Here is a 26,680-nt window from a genome sequence, read left to right as displayed (position 1 = left end):
TTAGTGTTTCGATTTAAAAGCAGGTCGCGTTCCGGCCATATTCGGGTCAGGCAAACTGGAGGAAGAAACATAGCTAGTGCCTGCCTTGTATTAACCTGACACGAGGATGCGCAACAGGGCACGTGCTGCTAAACTGTGTAGTGGATTGCCCACGTTCCCAGACGTGTCTTCGTCCCATGCACGCGCACGTCACCCTTCAACTGTACCAATAGGCACGTACGCGCACGCTGATGCGCATCCTCGATTCTTGTTGAAATGTGCGTGCCCACCCATACGCGCCTCTTCGTGCGTGCCCTTCCGTGCGTGCGCGCTCCCCCGGCCCGTCGCGTGGTCTCGCCTCTCCCCTTTCCTACTCCCCCTCCGGCTCGCGCTGGGGGCTGCGCGCGGGTCTTTTACTGCCCGCTGTTGTCGGCCGTTGGAGGCTTCTTGCGATCGGTGACATTCCGTGCCTGCGAACTTCCCGCCGTTCCCACTGAAAAATAGAAGTAGAGAGAGCCCGGCCCGCTAATCCCCGCGCAGAGGCCACAGCGGACCGGGAAGCCGCGCCCCCACTCTCTCCTTTGACTCCCTTCAATTGACTGAGGCCCTCTGCCACCCTGCGAACGTTACTCCGAACGTCCCGAGTCTAGCTCTCCTCATACCGCTAGCACGCCCCTCCCCCCTAGCGCAGGCACGCGGTGACCGGGGCACGCTCAGGACCCAAATGCCTGCAGAGACGGGTCCTGCAGTGTGACCGACACACTCGCCGAGGACGGGATCTTTGGTTCCTGCGAACAGACGCTAGTCTGAAGGTCTGCACGGAGAACCCAAAGTCTTCAGACAAATCAACATTCGTAGGTGGGGCAGCCGAGCTCCCTTCGTTGCAAGCCATAATTTTCTATACTTGTGTTTTTCTGCCAGGGGGGACATCCTTCTCACGTCTCGGACATACGAGCCCTGCACTAGAACATGGCCACGCAGGTCGAGGCGCCGCCGCTGACGCTGGGCCTTTGCCCTGCAGAGGAGCCGTCATTGGGTCACGCTGAGGAGCGGCCTCCAGCGGGTTCAGGGGAGGATCGTCCGCTGCGAATTCATAGCTCCAAGCAACAGAAGGAGGAGAGTAACCAACAGGAACGGGACGGGCTATTGCGTGGGACGTCAGATATCGACGAGGGACCCCGTCGTGAGTTTATCGAGGCCCCCCCACCTCGAGTCAATCCCTGGACAAAGCAGCAAGGAGGTGGAGGCACAGTCAACGGGCAGACTGCTCCAGGTGAGCACCGTGGTGCGGGTGAAGTAAGATTGTTTGCTATTGCTGAGTTCCACCCCCTCATGACTGGCGACATGTGTAGTTCCACATAGTTTTGAACATCTACCGTACAATGTATAAATAGCCACAAGTTAATCAGGAGGATGGTTAAACGGGGTTTGAGCAGTAAACTCTTTACTTGGGGAAGCGTAGACATTTTTGGGAAATTATGCTTAATAACAAGAATGGCTAAAGGTGGGAGAGGCACCTCCAACACCAAGATTTGAGTTTGAAATATATGTTTGTAAAACATTACAACCAAAGTGTTATCTCCTCAATTAAACAGAAGACCATGGCTGAAAGCGATACAATAGTAAGGGGAGAGACCTGGTGTACATGGGGTGCTACAATAGCAGGATATGTTGCTATTCACCTTATCTGTTGAATTTACTTCTTACAGAGTAAGAGGTGTTAAACAGTTGTATAGACAAAGCTTTGAGTAGCAATTTGTAAGATCCACTGGGGTTGTGCTCAGTTGTTTTTTGGTTATAATTGAGTATGGGTCGTCGCCCGTTGTATACCGTCGTTTTCTTGATTGGAAGCTGTTGACCTTCGAGAGGTAAAGGAATGGAATAAACTAAGATTGAGGGGAATTGGGGGGGGGGTAGTCTGACAAGATAAAGATGGGGAACCTACTGAGGATAACTTAATTGTCATGTCTGTACCAAAGGTTATTTTCTGTAGATTTGAGTAGCACTGAGGTGTGGCTCTATGCTTTTTCTGCGGGAAGTTGGCTGCAGCTTGATGGTGCTAGTCAGAGGGGACCCATCCCACCCCACCCGGGATTCAGGGGTCTGCAGGCTTGGGCTCTCCGACTGTTTAGGATTACAACTACCATAAGCCCTAACCATTCTAGTCAAAGGTGAAGGATCATGGAAGTCTAGTAAACAAAATGCGGAGACACGTATTGGCACAGCTCCTAGTGAGCAACTGTTCTGGGTGAGTATGGTGGTGATGCCGGTGGGCATGTCCCCTGCCTGGGTGCAGGGTGCTTTCTGGTGCATGAGGGTGGGTAGGCACCCATCTGTGCTGGCGCAATGTCACTGTTGGATGAGCGGGATGAGCGAAGGTGTTCAGAAGCTGAGACTGTTTTATTACTGTGTAACAGAGTATGTGGTGGTAAAATATAGGTCGTAGGCTTGAGTATATCCAACATTTTATGAAAAGAAATAACTGTTTTTGGGAATCTCGCAGTAACATGCCATCCTCTTCCATATTGTGCATATTTCTCTTGTGCCAGCATCCTCTTTGGACTCCAACTATGCTCTGACCTAATGTCTCTAGACAAGATCATTAACTTCACTGCATGACTCCTCTTTGAACTCTCACTTCACACCGACTTCCTCGTAAGGTCACCATGCTGGATGGTTGGCTATGCAAAACAGGGCCAGATTTAAGTTTCTTCTCCTGGTTCACAAATCTAGCCACTGTATCCACACAGCACTATCCAACTCTGCAAGCCTTATAATCTCCACTCTACCTTGATTACCCTTGTGGCTCCTCACCCTCCTTGTGCTTCCTCTAGCTTCTGCTCTCTTCATGCTCCACTTGCATGAAATTCTTTTCCCCTGGACATCCAAGAAACCTCCACACATTTGTTCAAAACAAAATTAAAAGCCGTAGTTTCCCTCTTAACCTACCTCCTCTGCTTGCTAGCTAACATTTTTCCCTCGCTTCCTCTGCTTCCACTATAGCACTTCATCCATCGCAGTCACACCCTGAGCACAGATGGCTGCACTGTCTACCTGCACTTAAAAATGTCCACTGTTGGTTGTCCTTAATATGTATGTCCACTTGTGTATTGTCCCCAGTGACTGTTCACATACTCCCCTCGACAACCTGGACAGATTGTCCTTCACTCGCCCTATTTTAATTAATGTCAAATATATTTATTGTACGTTCTTTTGTGACCAAACAAACGTTGTTCCTCCTGTGTATTTAAATGGCCTACCATTGTCTGCAAGTCTTAAACTTTGGTCCGACCTCTGGACTGGCAACCATGTAGCCACTTTAGGATATCTATACTAGTCGTGCAGATCACATTATGGCTTTGGAACCCCAAGACTGATATCGGTTGTTTTCTTGTGGCTTTAGTAACTCTGGTTTGACAATCAATGATTTATTTCCCTTCATTTGCTTGTGCCTTTCGACTGGAGTTGGTTAGGTTTATGGTTGCTGGGGAAATGCTTTGTAACTTTTTTAAGATTCCTTTTCTAGTAACAATCTATCTTTGGCTGTAGACTTCAGGTTTGTGGCTTAAATCCAGGGAACGTTTGTCATGTCCGTTGTGGTTCTAGCTGCCAGTCTGCTGTGGCACAGCAGAAGGACTTACCCAGTGCAAACTACAATAATTGAACCTGAACTGTCCTATATAGGAACCAGTGGTGTTGAGTGGTCGATGGGGGAGGAGGCGCAGGTGTTGCAACCAGCGCATGTTTGTCAACAGAGGATGGGATGCAGTGCACGAGACAACCCTGAAGCAAATATGAAGTCGTATGAGGCCATAGCAATGGCAGGTGAGCATGTTACAAATTAAACCAAACAATAACTGCATTGGAGAAAGGGCCTTGTGGTTTAAGTCAGGGAAAACTGTTTTGTAAGCTCGTGTGCTAGACACAAGCAGAATACACCAAAATTGTCACAGCTTCCTGCCGAGCCAATCATTTTTAGGGTGAAAATCTCAACCTTTAATAAGAGCTAGAATAATAGTAAAAGAATGTAACATGCCGTACATTTATGGTTAAAATCAGTGATGCAGTAAACTGGTCAATTATCATAGACTACTAAAACATAAATAAAACTGTGCAGCATGCGAAGACTCCTAGATTAACAGGCAATGGCAATTACTATGGATGTTTGCTTTGCCAAGCATGTTCCAAGGGGCATTTGGGTCGGATGGAGAGGTGGCCAATTGCCCAAGTAGAGACTGCATAGAACAGTTACCCTGTGCAAGTCATTACTAGATGTTTAATCATTTATGCAAAACCTACGCCCTCCATAGTTGAGGGAGATCTTGTTGTATTTTACCAAGGTTTCTTTAGTTTTCTGCAGTTCAGCGGAAACATACAAACAGGGTGTGGGTCAGTTAATATGGGTAAATGCTCAAATGAGGCCAAATGCGCCCCAGTTTGAAATCTCCCCTTGGTTGTAATGGGGAGGGGTAAGAGAAATTGCCCAAGTTGCGGCCCAGTCATGGTATAAAAGGCCTTCTGCGCGAGGACACTTGCAATTCTCTAAAGAGCAATCTATATTTTCCAGAACCAAAGTATTTAAGGGCTCTCTTTCTGGGGAAACTATCAGTAAAGTACTCTAAAATCAACATAGTGAATTCTCAGCCGGGATGGAGGTGCTCCTTAAAAGGGATAGAATTCTCCACTCGGTACGTGATTTAAGAGAAAGTTAAGCCCAAGTATACCAAACTGCTGCTTTGGGAAAACTTATAGGTATGCCTAATATTCTCCTTCAAATTTTTGCCTCAACCACCTGCAGGTGTTCCAGTATAGGGAATGGGTGCGTCTCAAAAACGTAAAGCAGCTTGGGAAATCTGGATAGCTTTGTAGTATTTTGATCACTGGTGGGGAAAGCTGCCATATTTTGTCAATCACTTTTAACTGCAGTATCAGGTTTTTTTTTGCAAGTGCATTAAACCAGGTGACCCTGCTAGTCAGTGAGGGATTAGGGTAGACCGGGAAACCTAAGTAAACCAAGGAGTCTACACGTGGAATTATCGCATTACCAATGGACCACCTATGAGGACGCTTTGTTTGAAAATCTTATTTTGGATTTGGAAGGGTTCACTATCAACGGGTGATCTTCCATGTATTTCACAAATGCAGAGATCAAGCACCGAAGGTCGATCTTACTTGCGTCAAACAGAATAAAATTGTCCGCATAAGAAAGCCATTGGACGCTTTGAGACAATTTTGGGGTAATCAAAGGTGTCCTGAAAGGTGTCCGCCACGTAATAGATTGAATATACTATGGGCAGCACACAGCCTTGTCTTACCCCTCAACGTGGAGCTTTTCCTTGACAGTGACCCTAAGTTGTTCAGGTGAACCTGAATTTCAGTTCTCGAGTGTAGGGCCATAACAGGCTTGACAAACTTGCAGGAATTCCCCAACTAGCTAGCTTCTTCCACAGTAGCCCTTGATTCAGTGAGTCAAAGGCAGCTGTTCAGTGAGGCTCCATGAACTGCTTCGTATTTGCCATTCAATGCAGATATTGTACAGTATTAACCAAGTCATTCAACATGGTCCCCGTCTGTATCTTAAAACCCGTCTGTATCTTAAAACCTGTCTGCCATTTAGATAGTCTGCCCATCCAAGCCTCTAGATCAGTGGTCTTCAAACGATTTTGTCCTGGGCCCCCTGCACAAAATGTGCTCGGCCCCACCAAAATGGCAAATCGACACAGTCCAAGTGGCTATGAACTATCGCGTGCTGTTGCTGCACCCTGCTCCCTTTATTATCCCTGGGCTCCCTGGGCTCCCCCACCTGCTCCCATCAGTCCCTGAACTCGCTCACCCCAGACCCTGGCTCTCCCCACCATGCTCCCACCACTATCCCATGGCTCCCAGCACAGTCCTAGGGCCTACAGGGCTGCATTTTAAGTGGCGGGGCATAAATATTTCCCTCGGATATGCCATAGCGACCGAGCGTAGTGAGTGAGCTCGAACCAATCAATGAGTTTCAGGGGCTCTTCCCCCCCCAAGCCATATTCTTTTTAAAATGCGTTAAAATGCTGCATTCTAGAGCAGACTTGTTTTAATTAACCCTGTTTACCACGCTTTCTCGTGTACAGCTTATTAAGTCTTTCTATAAAAAGCGTCATGTGAGGCAGTAGAAGGAAAGGTGTGGGTGTGGATGTTTCCTTATTTAGGCTCACTTGTGTTGGACCTGCAATGATGGTATGCTTGTCTGTCCCTCACCCATTGGAGGTGTCCTCTTAAATCAACATTTGGCTCCTTATAAATCACCTATATAAAATATATAGGTATAATATAAAACGCACTAATATTTGAAGTGAATGAATAATTTAATACACGTCTTCCCTGCACTAACATGCAGTCATTACGAACCTAGTTGACCTGATTAAACATGTGGTGATCAAGCCCACCGTTTTGTGTGTGGAAAGGAGATGGGCCTTTGCAGGCACTAACTTCAAACGGTGGTATCTATCCATAAAATGGCAACAGCTGGCAAATCGTCAGTACCTGAGCATGTGCATGGCAGTGGTGGCAAACTAATAGCCATAAAAGAGCCAACAGTGGCTTTGCCAAAACTTTTTGTTAGCCATTTTTTGTGAAGAAAAGAATTATCAAAGCAGATTTTACATTTTTTAAAGCTTTGAAAAATGTCAGCCTGAGAATAAACATACAGAAAACAGGAAGCCCTACATGTTTGATCAAGCATATGAAGGTGGGAATCCTGTAGAAGGGCCTACTACAGATGCAAATCCCTTAGCTTGCTCAGCAATTGACCTTTTTTTTATGGTGCTCCTCAAATCGTCTGCATTTTAAATAAAACACTTAACTAATGTCAAGGTTTAACAGAACATGCAAGATCCATTGGCCAATAGTGTAGGGAGCTACACTACTGTATGTTGTGGCCATTATACTATATGCTAAATCTGGTCTTAAGCATGCAATAAATATTGTGTAATGATAGCTGTATGCCAGTAAATGGTACCATTAGACGCACTATCAATTGGATGCTTAAGACCATATTTTTTTGGGTCTAGATTCTAGACAAAAAGCGAATACTTTTGTTTGTTCAATTCAGACTGTGGGTGTGCGAAACCCTGGACATGAGGCTGCAGCCTCCAAGGGGTCGCGGCCCACAGTTTGAATACCATTGCTCTAGATGGTGTAACACAATAGAGAGCAAATATCTTAGTCTGCATCGAGGAGCACAATCGGCCGATAACAGGTGGGTTAGAGTTCTAGATCCTTGTTTAAAAATAGGATAAAGGCATTGGACCACGAGGGCAGGAAGACCCCAGATGTCAGAATATTTGCAAACAGAATAGATGAGGTCCAGAACCAGGCAACACAATCTGATTTCAGTACAGTTGGCCAGACATTAGGACTGGGCCCCCTGGAGGAGCTAACCGTAAATTACTCTTACAATTGCTGCTTCACTGAAATTCATGTGGTTGGTTACATTAGGATCCCAAACTAATGGAACCACGTTCCGAATAGAACCATCATTAGGCTGCGTTAGACAGGCTGGTTTATGCTGGTTCACTGTGTCATGGCGTCTTCCTCTGCATGCCGAGATGACACCAGCAGGATGAACAGGGAGGTGCATACCGCTAATACTACTGAAGCTGGAGGGGAAGAGGTGGGTACTTCACTAACCCCCTCCCCCCTCCCCCCCCCCCCCCCCGATGGAGACTTGACGGGCGCGTTTAGCAAGCCCAATCCGGATAGTGACACAATGGCCCCCCTGAGTTGGTTCCTGGAGGCACTGTCACTAGGGCCACATCAAAACGAAACAATCATACCATCTATACATTGTGGATTGGATTTGCCACATAGTGAAGACACTGTATAGTTGGGGGCAAGGTGAAATGCATGCTTACTACTTAATACTAGATCATTGGTTAGGCATGCCACAGAGGTCGCAGATCACATTGATCAGCATATCGATATCTCTGCAAATGCTGAGTCGTGGCTGCATGATGCAGCAGGCCCAGCCTTCACTTTGGTAGTGCCTGATGGATACGATATCCGTAGGAATGACCGGATGAATGCTAGGGTTGGTGGGGTAGCTTTAATTTACAATCAAGCTTTGAACATATGCAAAATTGGACTGTCGGATCCCAGACTGTGAAGTAATCTTGGCCAAGTTTCAAGTTAATCCAAACACTTAAGATTAATGTAATAGTTTATAGACCCGCCCCAATAGCACAGAGGACTTGTGACAAACTTGAGTGATCTCTTTGCCCCTATGTTAAAGCCCCAACACCAGAAGGTTGATCCTAGGAGACTTACACTTTGGATATTTCAATCAATCGGACACGCCAGCCATGTTGGAAGTCCATGCTACTCTCTGGTTTGACCAGCATATTACTTCTACTAACAAAAAAGGAAAAACCCTAGACTGGAATCCTATCTCAAAATATCAGCATTGAAGTACATAATACCCAATGCCCATGGTCAGGTCCATCTCCTGGACTATGGCTATTTTCCCCAATCATGAAAATCTCGAGGGGTGCATTTAGAAATGCCTACAAAACTCACCCCATTGGCCATGGCGTCCTTTATCATGCCCATGACAAATGACTTGCCTAATTTGAACTCTCCCAACATCTTTCATAAGACACTGGAAACATATGTTGAAGTTTGGTGCCAGTTAAGTCACGCGTACTTAAGAAGTGAGCCCGACAAACTGTACACCATCAGGTACTCTAACAATGTGCGCGCTGCACTTAAACAAGTCCAATGATAAACTGGCAGGCGGTAATAATTTACATAACTGAAGGGACTGCTCAAGAAAGTGGTAGGGCTTTATAGAGCTGTAATGTATGGAAACAAAAGGGGGGGTGTCCTACCACATAAATTTACATCAAACAATTCCTGCATTCCTTATTTACTGCAGAAGTAAACTCCATTTGACATACTAAGTATCAACAAGTTTGTGAACTCATAATTAAACGAGAAATAAGTACACATAGAATAATGAAATTGACTTTTAGGCTGCTTACTTCAACTAAAATGCCAAGAACGAAGAATGAGGTGAATTCAAACAATCATAACATTTAATAGTTTTATATGAACAACACATGCCCGCTTATTTTGCAAACATAATCAAATAGAAACAAACCAAAAATGGATTGAAAAACATAATAAATTAGTCACCATATCGATTTGGAATAACATAACATAAAAAACTGAACAATTGTTTCATAAATTGTCATTAAAGAAACACAGAAAAAACGTGAAATCGTAGCTGATAAACCAGAGTGGTTTTTTACAGATACCAATACATTATACCTGCTATTTTCAAGGTATACTAGGTATTCGGTGGGAAGTAACCAAGTCTATGGCCCTACGTCTAGATGTTAATCAAAAGATAAATGGGGACAGGCTGTTGAAATCCAGATGGTAGGTGGTCCCAGGACGTTTCGGCGGCAAGCGCCTTTTTCAAGGGTAATGACCCAGTCTCCCTGCAAGGGACAGAGTTGACGGTAAGTATTCAAGTTCCTTTACCATTACGTCTAGATGTTAATCAAAAGATAAATGGGGACAGGCTGTTGAAATCCAGATGGTAGGTGGTCCCAGGACGTTTCGGCGGCAAGCGCCTTTTTCAAGGGTAATGACCCAGTCTCCCTGCAAGGGACAGAGTTGACGGTAAGTATTCAAGTTCCTTTACCATTACGTCTAGATGTTAATCAAAAGATAAATGGGGACAGGCTGTTGAAATCCAGATGGTAGGTGGTCCCAGGACGTTTCGGCGGCAAGCGCCTTTTTCAAGGGTAATGACCCAGTCTCCCTGCAAGGGACAGAGTTGACGGTAAGTATTCAAGTTCCTTTACCATTACGTCTAGATGTTAATCAAAAGATAAATGGGGACAGGCTGTTGAAATCCAGATGGTAGGTGGTCCCAGGACGTTTCGGCGGCAAGCGCCTTTTTCAAGGGTAATGACCCAGTCTCCCTGCAAGGGACAGAGTTGGCGGTAAGTATTCAAGTTCCTTTACCATGTAGGTGGAATAAAGCTCTGTAGCCAGTGTGAATATGGCTTGTATTGTCTTCAAGTGCTATGCCTGATTATGAAGATGTAGTTCAAAAAACAGGCTCTGTGCAAGGGACACTCTTATAAATTTTCTGCAGAGTGTTAATGAATTAATATGCCTGAAGTGGCGAACACACGTAATATAACTCCAGCGTGGTGGGAGAATTCTGTGAGTAGACAAAGCTCGGCAGCCTAAGTAGTGCTGCGAGACTATCCGAATGTCTTTCTCATTCAACGGCGTGCCGATCTGGCCACAACGAGGCATTTGCTGCCGGCACGCCGTTGAATGAGAAAGACATTCGGATAGTCTCGCAGCACTACTTAGGCTGCCGAGCTTTGTCTACTCACAGAATTCTCCCACCACGCTGGAGTTATATTACGTGTGTTCGCCACTTCAGGCATATTAATTCATTAACACTCTGCAGAAAATTTATAAGTGTCCCTTGCACAGAGCCTGTTTTTTGAACTACATCTTCATAATCGGGCATAGCACTTGAAGACAATACAAGCCATATTCACACTGGCTACAGAGCTTTATTCCACCTACATGGTAAAGGAACTTGAATACTTACCGCCAACTCTGTCCCTTGCAGGGAGACTGGGTCATTACCCTTGAAAAAGGCGCTTGCCGCCGAAACGTCCTGGGACCACCTACCATCTGGATTTCAACAGCCTGTCCCCATTTATCTTTTGATTAACATCTAGACGTAATGGTAAAGGAACTTGAATACTTACCGTCAACTCTGTCCCTTGCAGGGAGACTGGGTCATTACCCTTGAAAAAGGCGCTTGCCGCCGAAACGTCCTGGGACCACCTACCATCTGGATTTCAACAGCCTGTCCCCATTTATCTTTTGATTAACATCTAGACGTAGGGCCATAGACTTGGTTACTTCCCACCGAATACCTAGTATACCTTGAAAATAGCAGGTATAATGTATTGGTATCTGTAAAAAACCACTCTGGTTTATCAGCTACGATTTCACGTTTTTTCTGTGTTTCTTTAATGACAATTTATGAAACAATTGTTCAGTTTTTTATGTTATGTTATTCCAAATCGATATGGTGACTAATTTATTATGTTTTTCAATCCATTTTTGGTTTGTTTCTATTTGATTATGTTTGCAAAATAAGCGGGCATGTGTTGTTCATATAAAACTATTAAATGTTATGATTGTTTGAATTCACCTCATTCTTCGTTCTTGGCATTTTAGTTGAAGTAAGCAGCCTAAAAGTCAATTTCATTATTCTATGTGTACTTATTTCTCGTTTAATTATGAGTTCACAAACTTGTTGATACTTAGTATGTCAAATGGAGTTTACTTCTGCAGTAAATAAGGAATGCAGGAATTGTTTGATGTAAATTTATGTGGTAGGACGCCCCCCCTTTTGTTTCCATAGGCGGTAATAATTTGGCATTTATATAGCACCAAAAACCCTCGGGTATCTGAGCGCTGCTTATTACCCACGGTGTGTGCTGCTCATTTTGTCGACCTCGGAAGGATTAAAGGCTGAGTTTGGCCCTGCCAGGATTCGAACCTGCGTTGGCAAGCTCTGCACGGATGTCAAAGCGAGCGCTCTAATCGCTGTGCCACGGTAAAGGCCTATAAAACATCTATTTCTAGTGCAAAAAGAAATTACGAGCATCGTATCTCCGGGGCAGCCCACAGTTCAAAGGAGCTTTTCAATATCCTCAAAGAACTCGAGACTCCCTGTTACCCGCCTAGTCAGGTGGTAAACAATGCTAAATGGTGCAATGATATAAAAAACGCAAGCAAGCATCAGCATGCCTAAAATGGGGAGTACCCGGTGGACTTGAAAGACACTGCAGAGCATGTGATGACCAAGACCTTTCCAGAGTTTGCTTTCCAGCCCATCTTGGAGCAGTATCTGGCTGAGATTCTGGGCAAACTTAAGCCCACTAATTGCAACGGTGATGTCTGTATGGCTATTATAGTCAAAGCCTGTGCCACACACCTGTGCCCTTTAACGAAATTTGTGAATGCATCCGTCAGGGAAAACATTGTCCCTAGTACTATAAAACAAGCATAGATCTCCCCACTAATAAAAAATAGCTGTCGCTTGACCCCAGCATAGCAGGCAACTATTGCCCTATTATGACCGTATTTTAGGTAAGATCTACAGATCAAAGCCTATTTGGTCGCACAGGACATCTTGGGGACCAAACAATCAGGCTTTGGAAAAGCCCATAGTACGGAATCCAGTCTTCTTGAGCTTGAGACCCACTATTGCAGTCAATGGCAGAGGGCAAGATCACCATGCTTATGTTGGCAGCGTTTGATCTTGTGGATCACTATTCTGGCAGAGGGGTTAAAAATCGGTTCTTTTTTCTGGGCCAGCAATTGAATGGGTCAAATTCCTGGCGGATCATAGAGCAAGGGTCTTCGAGGATGCCAGGGCTGGGGAGTTTACAGTCCTGTGCAGGGTTCCACGGGATTCTTGAGTGGCACCCACTCTTTACAACCTCTTTATGCTCCCGCTATTTGAGCAATTAGGTAAACTTGGAGTGGTGCATGCTAATTATGTGATGGCACGCGGTGCCTTGTGCCCCTCACAGGAGATTACTCTTGGCCCTGCATTGAACTCCACCAATGACTTTCAGTCATGGATGCATGTTAAGCTCGCCCTAAATGGTTTCAAGACAGAACTTCTAATGGGTACTGCGACGCAGAAGAAGCTTAATTCAAAATACCTCCTTTAAAATAGCAGATTGCAATATTGACAACCAGCACCAGGTGAAGACACTTGGGGTGATCCTTGATCGAGAACTGTCAATGAAAAATCAAGTCAATACTCTAGTATTCAGCACTTGATACCATCTGAAGATCCTAGCACAACTACAGCCCTTATTGTGAGCCATTATAGGGGTTTAAGTGGACTACTGCTCTAATCTACTGCCAGGAATCTCCAAACAAGACATCTCCAAACAAGACATGACCGTTTGCAGTTGATCCAGAACAACGCATTGCACATTGTAGCAGGTCTGCAAAGGAGAGAACATGTCGCGGCGAGGAGAGCACTACATTGGCTTCCCACTCACAGCCGAATTATCTACTGCATGATGTGCATTACGCATGACTGCATTTCAGGGCAAGCCCCCAAGTATTTGGCCAGCTGCATTTCATGCTTAGCAGAGGGCCGAATGCTGAGCTCTAACACTTGTGCTAGAAATGCCAAGATCTCATCTTTCCTATATGGAGCACAGATTTTCATGCTGCCCCATGGATTTGGAATGGCCTCCCACTGGATCTTAGATCCTGCACATGTCTGCAGGCTGAAAACTTACCTTTTTGAGTAAACGTCTGACCCTCCTAGATTTTTTTCGGAGTCATTTTTGTTGTGTTGTATTTGTCGCCCCGATGTCTCAGGGCTTGGTCTTGTGCACGGTATAAATTAAATAAGAGAAATAAATCACGATCGCATAGACCTTTCCAAAATAGAAGACCCAGTCTGACTTGACTCTCCGTTTATTTGGAGGAGAGATTGGAGCAGCACTGGTGGTTGCCAGACGGCTTTGGAATTCTTGTCCTTAAAACATCGTCTAGAATAGATGGTGTAATACAATAGCAGAAAAGATCTTACTGTCTGAATCGAGGAGCGCAATCGGCCGATAATGGGTGGGTTAGTGTTCTATTTACTTATTTAAAAATAGAAACAAAGGCATTGGACCACTAGAGCAGGAAGACTCCAGATGTCAGAATATTTGGAAACAGAATAGATATGGTCCTGGACCAGGCAACCCGTCAGATTTCAGAACACAGTTGGCCAGACCATTAGGGCTGTGCGCCCTGGAGGAGCTACCCACGTTCCGAATAGAACCATCACTATCTCATAGACCTTTCCAAAAATACGAGACCCAGTCTGACTCAAACACTCCATTTATTTGAAGTGGAGATTGGGGAGCAGCACTGGTGGTTGCCAAACTGCTTTGGAATTCTTGTCCTTCAAACACTGTAGCATCGCCTCCTTGTCCCTCTGAGCTCTTAACTGATTTGACTGATCGAGTTCCAATGGACTGCCTTTTCCTAATGCCGGCTAGTGTTAATAGCAGGTACCCCCCTTTTTTTAAGCTGGGCTAGATTACACCTCCTTTTACAAGCGGCCACCTCTTCTTGTAGAAATGCTTGTGATGAACCCCATGTGGCCTATCGACGACACTGCCCCACCCTCCTCAAAAAGGTGCCTTTATAAAACTACTGAATTCGTTTGGAATAAAGGTGGTAAATTTCCAGCAGAGCTCAGGTTAGAATCGAAGAGGATATTCACCCTCCCCATTTTACCCAAATTCCATTGAATATGAAGGCCTTTCACATTTGGTTATAGTTTGACTTTGGAAAATTACAAAGTCTGTCTCTACCCAAGGTGTGGTTGCTAAACTGCATAAATATTCACAGAAAATTTCGAATAGTGGGCCATAACCCATTCATCAACAAAGATATATAATCCTATGTTGAACTTAATGTACCATTTGTCCAAGTTGGACAGACTGGGGCATTATTGGTACATTTCATTAAGTGACCAGAGCACCACGCCTTCCATAATTAAAAGCCACCTCGAGCCATTTCTCCCTTTGTAGGTAATTGAAAAACCCAAGCCGATGCGATCGCAATTTAAATCTCCAGCCAGCACAATGTGACCACCCAAAGCGGATTCCTGCCATTTTAAGATAAAGCAATAGCAGTAAGGAAGGTCTTCAGGCACCAACACCCATGTGCCAATAAACATTCACCACCAGGAACTCCCCATGATTGGGCCCCTCCCCCATAATTAAGTGTGGCTAAAGCTGCTTTAGCAATATTAAAAGTCCTTTACTGTAATTGCTCACGAGGAGCTGATTAATGTTAAGAGGCACCACATAACACTCTGGTTGCTGGCTGACTAGTAACTGCAAAGCCATCCAAAACCACACTGAGGCAACCATGTTTCTTGAACGGGGTTTATGTGGGCTGTCTTTAGCTTGATCCCTAGTGTCTATGGCCCCTGGTGTTTGCCATACCCACAACTCCTCGAGTAGCCACACTACTTATTGGCTGCCTCAGTGTTGCATTTTTTGCTTCAGCTTTGCAATCTACACCCACAGCATAGGCATAGCCCCCAGCCTGTCATTTCTCCTGAATGGAGCGACCTTAAATCCCAGAATTCGCAGATTATCAAATGAATTTGGAATTGAGGACTACCATGGCTCTATCCATGAGACCATGATGAACAACGTCTACCCTTTTTAGGTCATTTGAGGAAATACTTTTTAGGTTTATCACTGCAAACAGTTGACGTATCGTGGATTGTCTCATGGTCACATCCTTATTCTCAGCTAGGATGCTTTCAAGTAATGTCTGACTTTAGTCAGCTTCCTCCTTGTGGAGGGACTTGGCGGGGGGGGGATGTGGCGCTAGTATTTCTCTGCAAATTAGTTTGAGTCCCATTGCAAACGGAGGGGCTCTTTGGAAACCTGTTGGGGTGTTCACCTGTCAACAGACCCCGATCTCCCTTAAGAGTTGGTACTAGATGCATCTTTGATTGGGGCTTTCCATTGGCAACGCCCGGCTCATTCATTACCTGCGTAGCAGGCCCGCCCATCTGAACACTACTTAGCTGTGGCAGGACCTCACCCCCAGACAACAAGCATGCCCATGAGCATGCCCCTCTTCCCCATTAGGGGCATGAATGGGTGGCGGATTGGGGTGAACCAAAGTTATTCCATGTCCCCTGAACCCTGCTAGAAATTGTAACCCATCGACCCCACTCGGGCTCTCTAGGGTGAGTCTGGAGTTGCTCTGCAGGGGTTCAAGTGCGTTGTGTTGCTTCCCTTACCTCGGCCACTGATTGCCCTAAATCCCTGATTACAAGTGAAGGATGGGGCTCTGTGTGAGCTCTCCTGGGAACTTCTTACAAGCGTCCCTCCCTTCAGCGGCATTTCCATTTTTCATTAGCTGTCTTGGGGGCTATTCTAACAGAGGTTGCTCCTTTGGAAGTTTCTCCCGAGTTTACTGAATAGTACGTCCCTCACAAGTGGTTTCTTGAAATGTTTAGTGTCTGCGTGGAGTTTTTCCCTTCCATAGGCACCAATTCAGGATTGTTCTTATTTCTTTACCTTGCTAACAGGAATGGTAGTGACAATTACAGGGAAGGTCCGGTCCACTCTTGTGTTTTGGGTTTTTTCCACAGTTGGGCCAGGGGCTGGAGGTAGCCAACCCCCCCAATACTGGGGGTATTGTCTTGAGATTTGACTACCACAGTGACCCCCGTAGCTCTTTCCCACATTCATTGATTCACTCAAACACTCGAAGCCAGGGTGGATGGAAGCACCCCCCGCACCCACGAATTACTGATTTGTTTTATGCATCTTGGTCGAAGTGTCGTCTAGTTTACCCAATATCAGATGCAGAAGTGATACGTTCGCGTTTACATCTGCTTTAAGACCTTCATATAGTTTAACTATGATACACAGCACCTGGTTAATTTCTAGCAAAGTGTCATCTGATGGAACCTTCCAGCACAGATTTCCTGAAGTAGACGTGGAAGTTTTGCAAAGAGTCAGAATAGGGGGAGAAGCACAGAGCAGTTTGACTTGTTAACAAGTCAGATTGGCCAATTCCATAGACTCTGATCTCAATGGCTTACCTTTGGTGAAAAATTGTAGTGATTCATTTACTCCCAGGTGCTTTTTTATTTTAAAAAAAACCCTTACGGGTGCCCTGTATTGACTTTTTTTATCCATACTCCCTGTTCTTATACAGAAGATCTCCTATACTCCCCTTCTTGGGTTATTTTTGAAGCATGTTTAGGGGAAAGCGGCAATGGGAGCTTCGCTGCCTTCAAACATTTCCTCGTCCATAATATTTGGGCAGGGATCGGAACTTCTGGTAAAGGGATTACCACTACACAGAAGCATCTACAAGTGAGAACAGTCAGAGGCACAGTTTAGTACAGTAATGGGACCAATGCACAACACCTACAGTCCCCAATAAACTAAGGGAAAGCAGTCGGTGCAAAGCAGTGCTAACAATCAAGTCTCTGCAGCAGCTCCAAGGCACTTGGCCCACAATCGCCGCCCAGCACTTCAGATGAAATCGTTTCACTTTTCGTTGTCTGACGGCTCCAAGGCTCTGAGCCCAGTCACCGTCAGGCACTGGAGTGGTGAGCAATAACCGTATAAAAGATAATGCTCCAGAAGTGTCAGGCGGCTCCAAGGCACCCGGCCCACAGTCGCCACCCTGCATTTAGTTAAAGAAACAAAGGGAGTGAATAATGTTCCGGGTCAGTGACGGCACTGAAAGTACAAAAGGAAAGGAAGCTGAAGAGCCCCGCGTTCAGCAGCAGCGCTGGTTGCAGCCCTAATACACAGGGGAGCACAAAACTCTGCTCACTCTGCAATATTAACCAAAAGCAGCCAATTGAGCTGAGGGAACTCGTGACCAAATTCATGCTGTGACTTCCAGGTATTTGAGCTGGATGGTGGCATGCTGGGGCAGTGCCTGAACGATCGAGTTGACTGTTGCATAGGGTATTGGTGACTTGAGAATGAGTTTAGAAAGAAGCATCTAGAACTAGTGGCATGAACATTTGATATGGGGGCCCAAACTACTGCTGGAGTACTCCATAAATGACATTGCATAATCACTGGGGTCCAATCATTTTTGAGCAATGTTCCCCATCCTGTAAATGCCACAAGCTCTTGTCCTTTAGGTAACATAACTACATTTTTCATCCTTTTAGGATTGGTATGCCGGTTGTAGTCAACTGTTTGTGGCTCTAGGCCCTGGAGGGTAGGGGGCGGAGGTCCTGTAGGTGTTAGCGCTCTATGTGGTTGTCGCTCTACACACTGACTTGTGAAAGTCTCCCGTTTGTAACCCTGCATCTTGTTAGTTGAGCTGATGACCATTGTGTTTTCTTTGGCCATTTATAACACGCCTGTAAACAAGTGTTTCTGGGTGCGACAAGGGAGGGAAGACGGGGACAATGGAGGCAGGCTAAGACAAACTTATCTTACTGGCCTTTGTGGCATTCAGATCGTGCAAGTGTGACAACCCAAAGGGAAGGGGACGTGCAACCAGGGCAGCGCAGCTCTAAGTGCAAGGAGGCAGGGGACTGTAGATGTTAGTTGCAACCCTTAAGTGCACAGTGGGCCCTCAAGGAAGTGCAGGGGAGACGATCATGGAGGACCCTGGTACCCAGTAAGACTGAGGGTAGCCAAGCGGCCAGTTGACAGGTAAACGAAGGTCGGCAGGGGAGGGAGTGAAAGCATAGCTGGGTGGTCTTGAGCTGCTTCCAAACTTCAGGTTATGCGGGTCAAGTCTGAGTGGGGCAGGGAGGCCATTTTGGAGGGAGGTGCCTGCAGAGGCGAGTGATCTACCCCCCCCACCCCCAACTCTTTGCTCGGAGAAGTGTCGAGTTGGATGTAGTGCGTGCCCCGACCCAGAAATCCTTCAAGACGATGCAGTGTCTGTACTTGATCCTTGCGGCCACCAGGAACCAGTGGAGAGATTTCAAGGATTGAGCAGATAGTCCCCGGGCTTGAGGATAAGTCTTGCAGTCCTGTACTGGATTAGTTGCAGAGGGCGGAGAGTAGTGGAAGGCATATGGAGTAGGGGGGCTATTGCATTAGTCGAGCCTAGAGAACCAGAGCTCTGGAGATGGTGAGCTTCTGGGAGAAAGTAAGAAAAGAAAAAATACCCCTGAGGAGGAGCAGCGGGAAGTGGGACTTTTTTTAAAGATACATGTGTGGATAGTGGAGTTGAAAATGACACCAGTGGTTTTTGCCTCATATGAAGGCAAATGTAGAGTGCCCACGGAGGGCGGCTAGAGTGGGGGGTTGGGGGGGGAGAGCGAGAGCAGGGGTCCCAATGTGGAGGGTCTGTCTTCTGGTATTAAGGCAAAGATCGTTGGAGGCACACCAGTCCTGAATTGTGGATCGTCTGGAATGAACGAGGGAGAGGCTGAGAAAGCCAAGAGCAGTGTCATCCACATAACACAAGGTTGGAAGAGAAGGTGAAGGGGGGGGGGGAGTAGACTTTTAAAAACCAGGGTGAGAGGATGGAGCCCTGGTGAACACCACATGTGGAGAGAGTAGCCAAGGTGCACATTGGACGGTCGATCCAGGAGGAAGGTCAACCACTCCAGGGCCTGATCCGTCATGTCAATGTTATCAGAGTTGATCAGGTTGGCGTGATTGACCGTATCAAACGCAAGCGGTCAGCCTCAGCATTAGATTGCAAACATTTTAGTTTTTAAAACATTTTTTTATTGGTTTTGCCACAACATACGACAAACTTGCAGTACATGTCATAATATTCCAACATTTTACATATATCAGTCAATGTCTACTGCCTACCCCTTGCCCACCCCCCAACTTAAGCCTACTCCCTTCCGTAATCCGCAGCTGTTTCTTCTCTTGGGTTTTCCTTTTCTGTATCTTCTGCCGAGTCCTGGTCTGTTGACCAGTCCTGGGTGGGCCCATACAGTGGCTACTAAATGTTTCCAAGCTATCAGGGTTTCTGCTTCTTCGCCTCTATCACCTGCTTCCTGCCATGCTGCTGTTTCCGCTTCAGTCCATTTCTGAAGGTCTCCACCAGATTTCTGCCCTTGGTCTGTTACATGCCTTCCATCCCATGGCAATTCTACGCTTGGCAAGTATTCCACATGCTTCATTTGGCGAGGTTTAGGGAACCCTCCTAGCATACATGCCCACACTGATTCAACATTCATTTTGACCCCTTTCTCATCTAGTCGGTGAGATATTTCTGCCTTGAACTTCCCAATTTACAGGCATGCCCAAAACACGTCGTCCCAGCGTTTTCCTCCCTGCATTTGGGGCATGTTTGTCATTCTGTCGTCTTGAATTTAGCTATTCTCTGCGGAGTCGTATATGCCCTGTGGGTTATGTATAGTTGTATTTGCTGTAGCCTTGCATTTCTGGACACCTTCTATAGTAGCCCTGCGCACGCTCCCACATCCCTTCACTCATGGGTGCCCTGACTTCTTCCCAGTCTTGTCTCAATTTGGCCACTTCCTTCCCCACTCTGGACATCAATGGCTCATATAGTCTGGAAATCTCGTGCCCTCCTTCTGCTATATCCTATATCGTTTCGATGGCCATGTCTGGTTGCTCTTCTAGTATTTCGGACCATGTCTCTTTGATCCGTCGTATCATGCTATTATATGTGATATATTGCCCGCTTGTAGCCCCTTTTCCTCCAACATCCCAAATTCCTTTATTTCCCCCTCTTGCCACATGTCTCCCACTATTACTATCCCCACTGGTTCCCAGTACCTTTTGAATCGTTTTCATTAGTTGCCCATCTCCTCCCGTCAGTGCCACTAACGGCACAAGCGGGGAACACAGGGTTGGGTTCTCCATAACCTGACAAGCTTTCCGCCATAATTTCTATCCCAGTATCCTCATTTCTGAGCGCTCTTTCAATTGTAATATAGGCAGCCATATTTATTTCAGGAAGAACGGGGCACTCTTATTATGAGGTTGGGTCTTCTGATAACCACTTGGCAACATATTGTAGTTGACTGGCCAAGGAATCTCATAATTAGGCAACTTAATGCCCCCTTTATCATGCGTATTCTGCGACTTCCGAAGGACGATTCTGTTCGTAGTCCTGTGCCATAGAAATCCTCTGCATAAGCTTGGCGGTTTAATAAAAAACCACCTTGGTATCAGATATGGTATGTTCCCAAAGAAGTGTAGTAATCTCGGCAGTACAACAATCTTCAGCGCTCCTCTTCCCATCATTGCCAGGGGGGGGGGGGGCTTGGTCCATAACCTCATGCTGCTGTCAAATGTTTTTTGCCGCCTTCTCAGTATGGTGCTGGTGTTCTGCCTCCACCGTGTGGTAAATGTCTATCCCTAGATATCTGAACGTGTTGATCTCGCATGGTATTGGCAAAAGTGGCAGTTCACTTGGGACTCCTACATACTTACCCAAGGGGAATGTACATTAATTTGTAGGATTCACTGCAATGCCAGATAGCACTGCAAAGCGCTCCATCACTTCAGGATATATTGGAAGTTTTCCTCAAGATAGCTTATAGATTGCAAACATGAGGCAACATTGCACGTATGCTCTACTGCTCTGTCCAGACTCCTAGCATTCCAGAGGCTGCAATTGCCCTCCTGATTAATGTCGGTGAAAATTGGCTGGGTCTTGGATATCAGTGCTCCACCCAAATGCTATCTAGTGATCCAATATAGTAAGTTCATTTAGTCCATCAGGCGAAATATGCACATGTTTCAGATTGCTTTGTTGTCCCAAAAAAGTTTCTTCAGCAGTCACGTGTTCCAAGCTGACATTGAACACTTGATATACAATCAAACCAAAGATACAAATGTTACCACAGCATGTATGAAAACAAAAGTCAAAATTAGGGTACAATTTACCCACAAATGGAGTGACATATATAATTCACAAAAAAATAATTACTATCATGAATACATACCAGTGTTCCAAGAGGTATTGCATCAGCGGGTAAATTAAAAACGCAGGTAATATTGGATGCGCAGCATTCTAGCTCTGTGGTGGTTTGGTTGATTCCCCCATGTTTTGGGAAATTAAAATTGTTATCAAAGATGTGAATGTACATCTTATTCTGGTGAAAGGATGCATCGAACTGCGTCCCTTGGTGGCCGGCCAGGTTCTGGTTTTCAGAACTGCAGCACCTGTCAAGTTTCTACCCCGATCAGATTCCTGACCACCTTCACCAGAGCAGTCACCAGTTTTGGCACCCCTCAGTCGTTCAGCTTGGCAGCCTGGTGCCTGAGTTCCGATCATTGGTGCAATTCAACCTCTCCGAGGACAACATGCTTATAATTCAAGCTGCAAAAAAGCCCTTAACAAGCACTCGATAGAAGTGGTTCTTTTTGCCATTGGCGCTCAGGTATGCTTCTATTGACACTGTTTTGTCCTTTGTATCTGACCTTGCTGCCTCTGGCATACATGTCTTAGCATGCAGGACATTTGTCTGCCATTGCGGCTTATTGGTCTACATACAGCTGCTCTTTACCGGTCGTTGGACACTTTGCAGGTCTTTTTCCGCCGGTTTGGACCCTCACCCCAAATGGGTTTTGAATGTGGTCCTCGCCACGTTCTCATAAGCTGTTTGAACCCATGGCCACTTCAGTACCTGTTTTGGAAGGTGGCCTTTTTGATTGTGGTAACATCTGCAAGACGCAGTGAGCTTCAGACTTTCTGTGGAACACGTTCCTAGTTTTCCATAAGGATAAGATTGTGCTCTTTACCTGTCTTCTTCCCGAACCCGGCCTCTGGTGCTGAGAGGTTCGCACACAACCTAGACGTCAGGATCTGAAGTCCTACCTCGATAGGACGAGCAAACTCTGCTCTACGTAGCTGTTACCTTTTGGTGACCCAAAGGGGAACCCAGCCTTAAAAGCATCAATCTCCTGCTGGATTACTTCATGTGTTTCTCTGAGGCCTACAAGATTCAGGGCCTTCAACCACGAAAGGCCATTCATGCGCATCTGATCTGGGGGCAAAGGGGCTGCTGTTGCCTTCCAAAAGTATGTCCCTTGGGGCCAATTGCCAAGGCGGCTACGTGGGCCTCCCCATCGGCTTTTTGCAAACATTACTGTCGACCTGCGCTCCTGGGCTGATGCCCAATTTGGCCAGGCAGTAAGAATTATTTCCAATAAGGGAAATTTCCATCCACCTGTAATTATGGTTAGTGCTGGGGGAATCTCCCACAAGTATGGAGGAAAGGGGACGTGACGTAAATTACTGACTGCAGTGACTACCTTACTCCTAATCCATAGTCCCCTTTCCTCCATACGCCTGTCCGCGGTCCCCTCCAGCATTCCCTATTGCTTAAATGGTCTTAGACCTGGCGATGGAAAAGGACTGAATGGCCATGGGCAGAGCTCAGGAGGGTGGGGGGGCTACGGTCACATGCAGTGGCCCCGCATAACATTTTTTTAATGCTATTAAAAGTGGTCCTGTCCGTAATATCCCACAAGTATGGAGGAAAGATGACTATGGACTAGGAGTAAGGTAGTCATACGGTCAATTTCAGATATGGCTGGGAGCTAGTGGGATGTACAAGCATTTTCACCAAAAATGTATAAATCCATGGTCGGTGTCCCCTGGATCATGTGTGCGGATCTGGTCATTATGGACCAGACCCATATTGGACTTCAGTGGAGGCTGAACTAGCTAATGGCCTATTTAAAGGATAATCACCTCTGCATAAATCCTAAAACAAAGCTGATGGTCCTGACGGCAGTGAGGAAAAAGAGGCCCCAAATTTAAACTGTGGGCGAGGAACCCCTGGTGTCAAGGAAATTACTTATTTTGGGATTCCCCTTAATCCAAGTTCCAGTGGATGACTCAAATGTGAAAGGCTGACAACCCAGGCTATAATGCTGCATAGGAGATGCAGGAAATTCTCATTGCTTACAATTTTTAACTTCTATAAAAGTAGGTTATTCCAGTCTTGGTTTATGGCTCGGACCTCATCTACCTATGCAGTTTTGTGAGGGGTTGCAAGGGTTACTATAAGAGTGTTACGAATTGGGGCGGCAGTCAATGTGCTTGATTATTGGGTGAAGTCTCGGGCCCTATGCATAGAACAGCATCCGATCCCTCCATTTGAAATCTTTAACAGTAAGAGAAGGGGAATGGGCGATGGATACCTGGAAGAATACCTGTGAGGAAATGCTCCTAAGCCTGGACCAAACCAGGACCACGTTATTAGAAACACCAGACAATGTAAACCAGGATAATGGTACTGGATTGGAACGCAGGAAACAAGGCTTACCTATAAACTCTTGGTATGAGCCTGGAATGAAGATGGATCAATCAGCTCCTGACCTATCTTCCCCTCCCCTCTCCTCACAATTGATGTTCATGAGACTCCATGCCCTGCCCATTCGAGAGGTCCTGGTCTCCAGAAGAAAAATAAGGAAAATTGATGCATATTGCAGGTTTGCTGTGACCAAGAAATAGTAGCACTTGATAGTGGAATGTACAGTGTTAAAGTGTAAATTATGTGAAGGGTGTAACAAAATGTTCCAATTCATTGTCAACAGAGGTTCGCTGGAATATGTTTATAATAGGAAAGAAACAATCTATTTGGCCATATTGAGATTTATCGACGTAGTCCTGTAATAAGGGACCTTCTTTGATCCTGGTTTAAGCTGGTTTTGTGTTTTTAAAATTGTTGAATGTGATGGATTGCCATTGGCTTCCTTTTTAAAAATAAGGGGGGGCGGGGGTGTGTCCTGATGTTAGTTACTGGGCTCAAATTTATTTAAAATGCATACAGCAACAATTGCTTTACATATGTGCAGTAAAACAAACCTTAGAAAAGTCCTAAATCTACAAATAAAAATCCGGACTGGCACTAAAATATGGCTAATAGACAATTTAGTACATTCGGGGATAAATCATTAAAGTTCAACATATGGTACATCAGGTTTACATCTTTGCCTTCCAACAGTCTTTCATCTCCCTAACCTGCTCAAGATCATAGGCTCATGATGTACTCGGCTATTTCAATCGTGAAATTGCCACACAATCCACACCACCAACACTTTCTTTCAATCCCAATTCTTGCACCAAAATCTTCGAACGTGTTAAATTTGAGCAGTAGGTGAGGAAAAGGTTTCGGGTTTTTGGGGACTTCGATACTCTTGCCACTGCTGGATAAAAATGCAGCTGTTGACATTTGCAACCAAGCGTACCATGTCTTGTTAACTCATTGGCTTTTACATGTGCCCATTTGGCTTTAGTTTCTGCCCATTGTACATTGCAGCTCAATTTCTGATTTACAAACACTGACAAATATTTGTAACATGCCACCTGGTCAATTTTCTGACCATGAATACTACATCTCGTATTATACAGATGCTTGCTTTTTGTTTTCCCCCTAAAGGCTATTTTGTCTTGCTTAAATTAATTTTAAACCATTCTCATTCACACTTCTCCAATTGCTAGTTTGGTCTGTAGTCAATTAGGAGTATAGTCTAGTAACAGATCTGCATAACCCAGCCATCCAATTTTCAGGGGTCCCATTTTTTACATCGCATGTTTGCTATGGAAAGCCTCTGCTAAATCTGCTAGGTGCAGGTTAAAGATGGTGGATGCCGAAATGCATCCTTTCACCCCACAACTTGTCGGTCTCTAGTTGGTGACTTTGTCCTGCCCGTCTCGTCTTATTCTAACTGCTGTGTTGGAATATAGGAGCCTAATCCTGGATAAAAGGCTTGGGGGAGGGAGGAGGCGGTAATGCCCCAATGAATGACTTTATTCCACAATTTGTTGAGGATCGTATCAAAGGCAGCACTAAAATCTATAGAGGCTCCATAAACGTGGAGCTGGCGCCTATCCCACGGATATTCAATTGAGGTAAGTGTTAAGATTGAACTTTTGGATTTAGCTCGAACCAGATTGGTTTGGGGGAAGAATGTGTTTTTCAGCAATTCACTGATTATGCTTATTTAGTAGAACCTTGGCAAAGACTTTTACCGGGATGTCTAGCATCTGGTAGTTGGTTTGATCTTTGCAACACCTGTTACATGGGCAAAATCAAACTTTCCCTCATGAGTCGGGGACCAAGCCCATGTTTGCCAATCCATTGAGCAAATGCAATGCCTGTGCGAGAGAACTGGGGATAACTTCAGCAGTGCATTGCAGGTTCCATTGGGGGTCCCACCACATGTGGGGTTTGAAGTGCTTAAATCATATTGGCAAGTTCAACAAAGGAGTGCTGGCCAACCCATTCTATTTCCATATACTGTTCGTCAATCGTATCCTGTGCCCAAAGCCTTATTTACACATGGGATATCCACTCATGTTCAACTACGCTATTGCTAGATTTAGTTTTTGGTGCCATTTACTACTGCCCAAACGCCTGGGATTATCTACCAAAGCCTGCTAGCAACCTTCAGATCTCATTAGTGGTGTTGGCGTAACCACTTTCAGTAGTCCCTTTTTGCCATCCAGATTTTAGAAGGTGCCACCCATTCACTATTTGCTATCACAATTTTGATCCGTCGTTTTCCGTAGCTTCGCGAATATCAGTCATGCTGCAGGCTATTGATTTGTTCCACCTTGCGCTCAGGCATGTTTGTTTTTTTTTGTCTAAGAACAAAGTTCAAAATCTTTTAAAGCTTAGGGCTCGGCTATATCTTGCAGTTCAATCATTTTTTTCCTAATGAATGACTGCAACCCCCTTCTCTGCTATGCCTTTATCTTTTTCCAGTTTGCTGAGATTCCGTTTAATTATTTTTTTTCAATTACACATGTTATCGTTCAATCACTCTTGGGTTCACTTTTGGTTTCCTTCTTAGAGCAGCAGGTAGAGAGGAGATGGTCCCTCTCCTCCCATATGCCAACTGTTGTATCTACCACATGCTCACCGGCTCATTCATTAACTACAATTCCAGTCGCTAGAGTGGTTCTTCTGTTCGCTTCACTTTCAAGAGTTGCCATTCAGCATGCACATGTTATGTGCCTGAAACCGTTTTTGACCCAACCTTTTCCTCGTCTGTTGGTAGTAATGTGATAAGCCAGCCCGAAGTGTTTTTAGTATTTTGCCATGCTGTGCTTAAAACAAATGTATTAGTCACCAAGCACAATGATGGAGATCTCCCTAGGATCCGGGAAACTGCAGCAA

The 26,680-nt window shown here is 45.4% G+C and overlaps 1 protein-coding gene across 4 annotated transcripts in view; it reads left to right on the top strand.

The window, feature by feature from the left end:
* The first annotated feature begins 283 nt into the window (after positions 1-283).
* The window catches only part of LARP1 (La ribonucleoprotein 1, translational regulator), a 1,174,773-nt gene continuing 1,148,376 nt past the window's right edge, over positions 284-26,680 (top strand). Inside the window, exons 1-3 of one of the 4 annotated variants that reach the window (XM_069653972.1) lie at positions 285-791; positions 901-1,252; positions 3,664-3,804. In XM_069653972.1, the coding sequence (XP_069510073.1) occupies positions 949-1,252; positions 3,664-3,804 (445 nt within the window). In that variant the 5' untranslated portion in view covers positions 285-791; positions 901-948. Of the gene's footprint in view, positions 1,253-3,663; positions 3,805-26,680 lie in introns of all 4 variants that reach the window. The other 3 variants (XM_069653974.1, XM_069653971.1, XM_069653973.1) reach the window with 3 other exon arrangements.

Source organism: Ambystoma mexicanum, chromosome 3q, assembly GCF_040938575.1.
Source record: "Ambystoma mexicanum isolate Mex_15411 chromosome 3q, UKY_AmexF1_1, whole genome shotgun sequence".
NCBI classification, from domain to species: domain Eukaryota; kingdom Metazoa; phylum Chordata; class Amphibia; order Caudata; family Ambystomatidae; genus Ambystoma; species Ambystoma mexicanum.
This window is presented reverse-complemented; position numbering and strand designations above follow the sequence as displayed.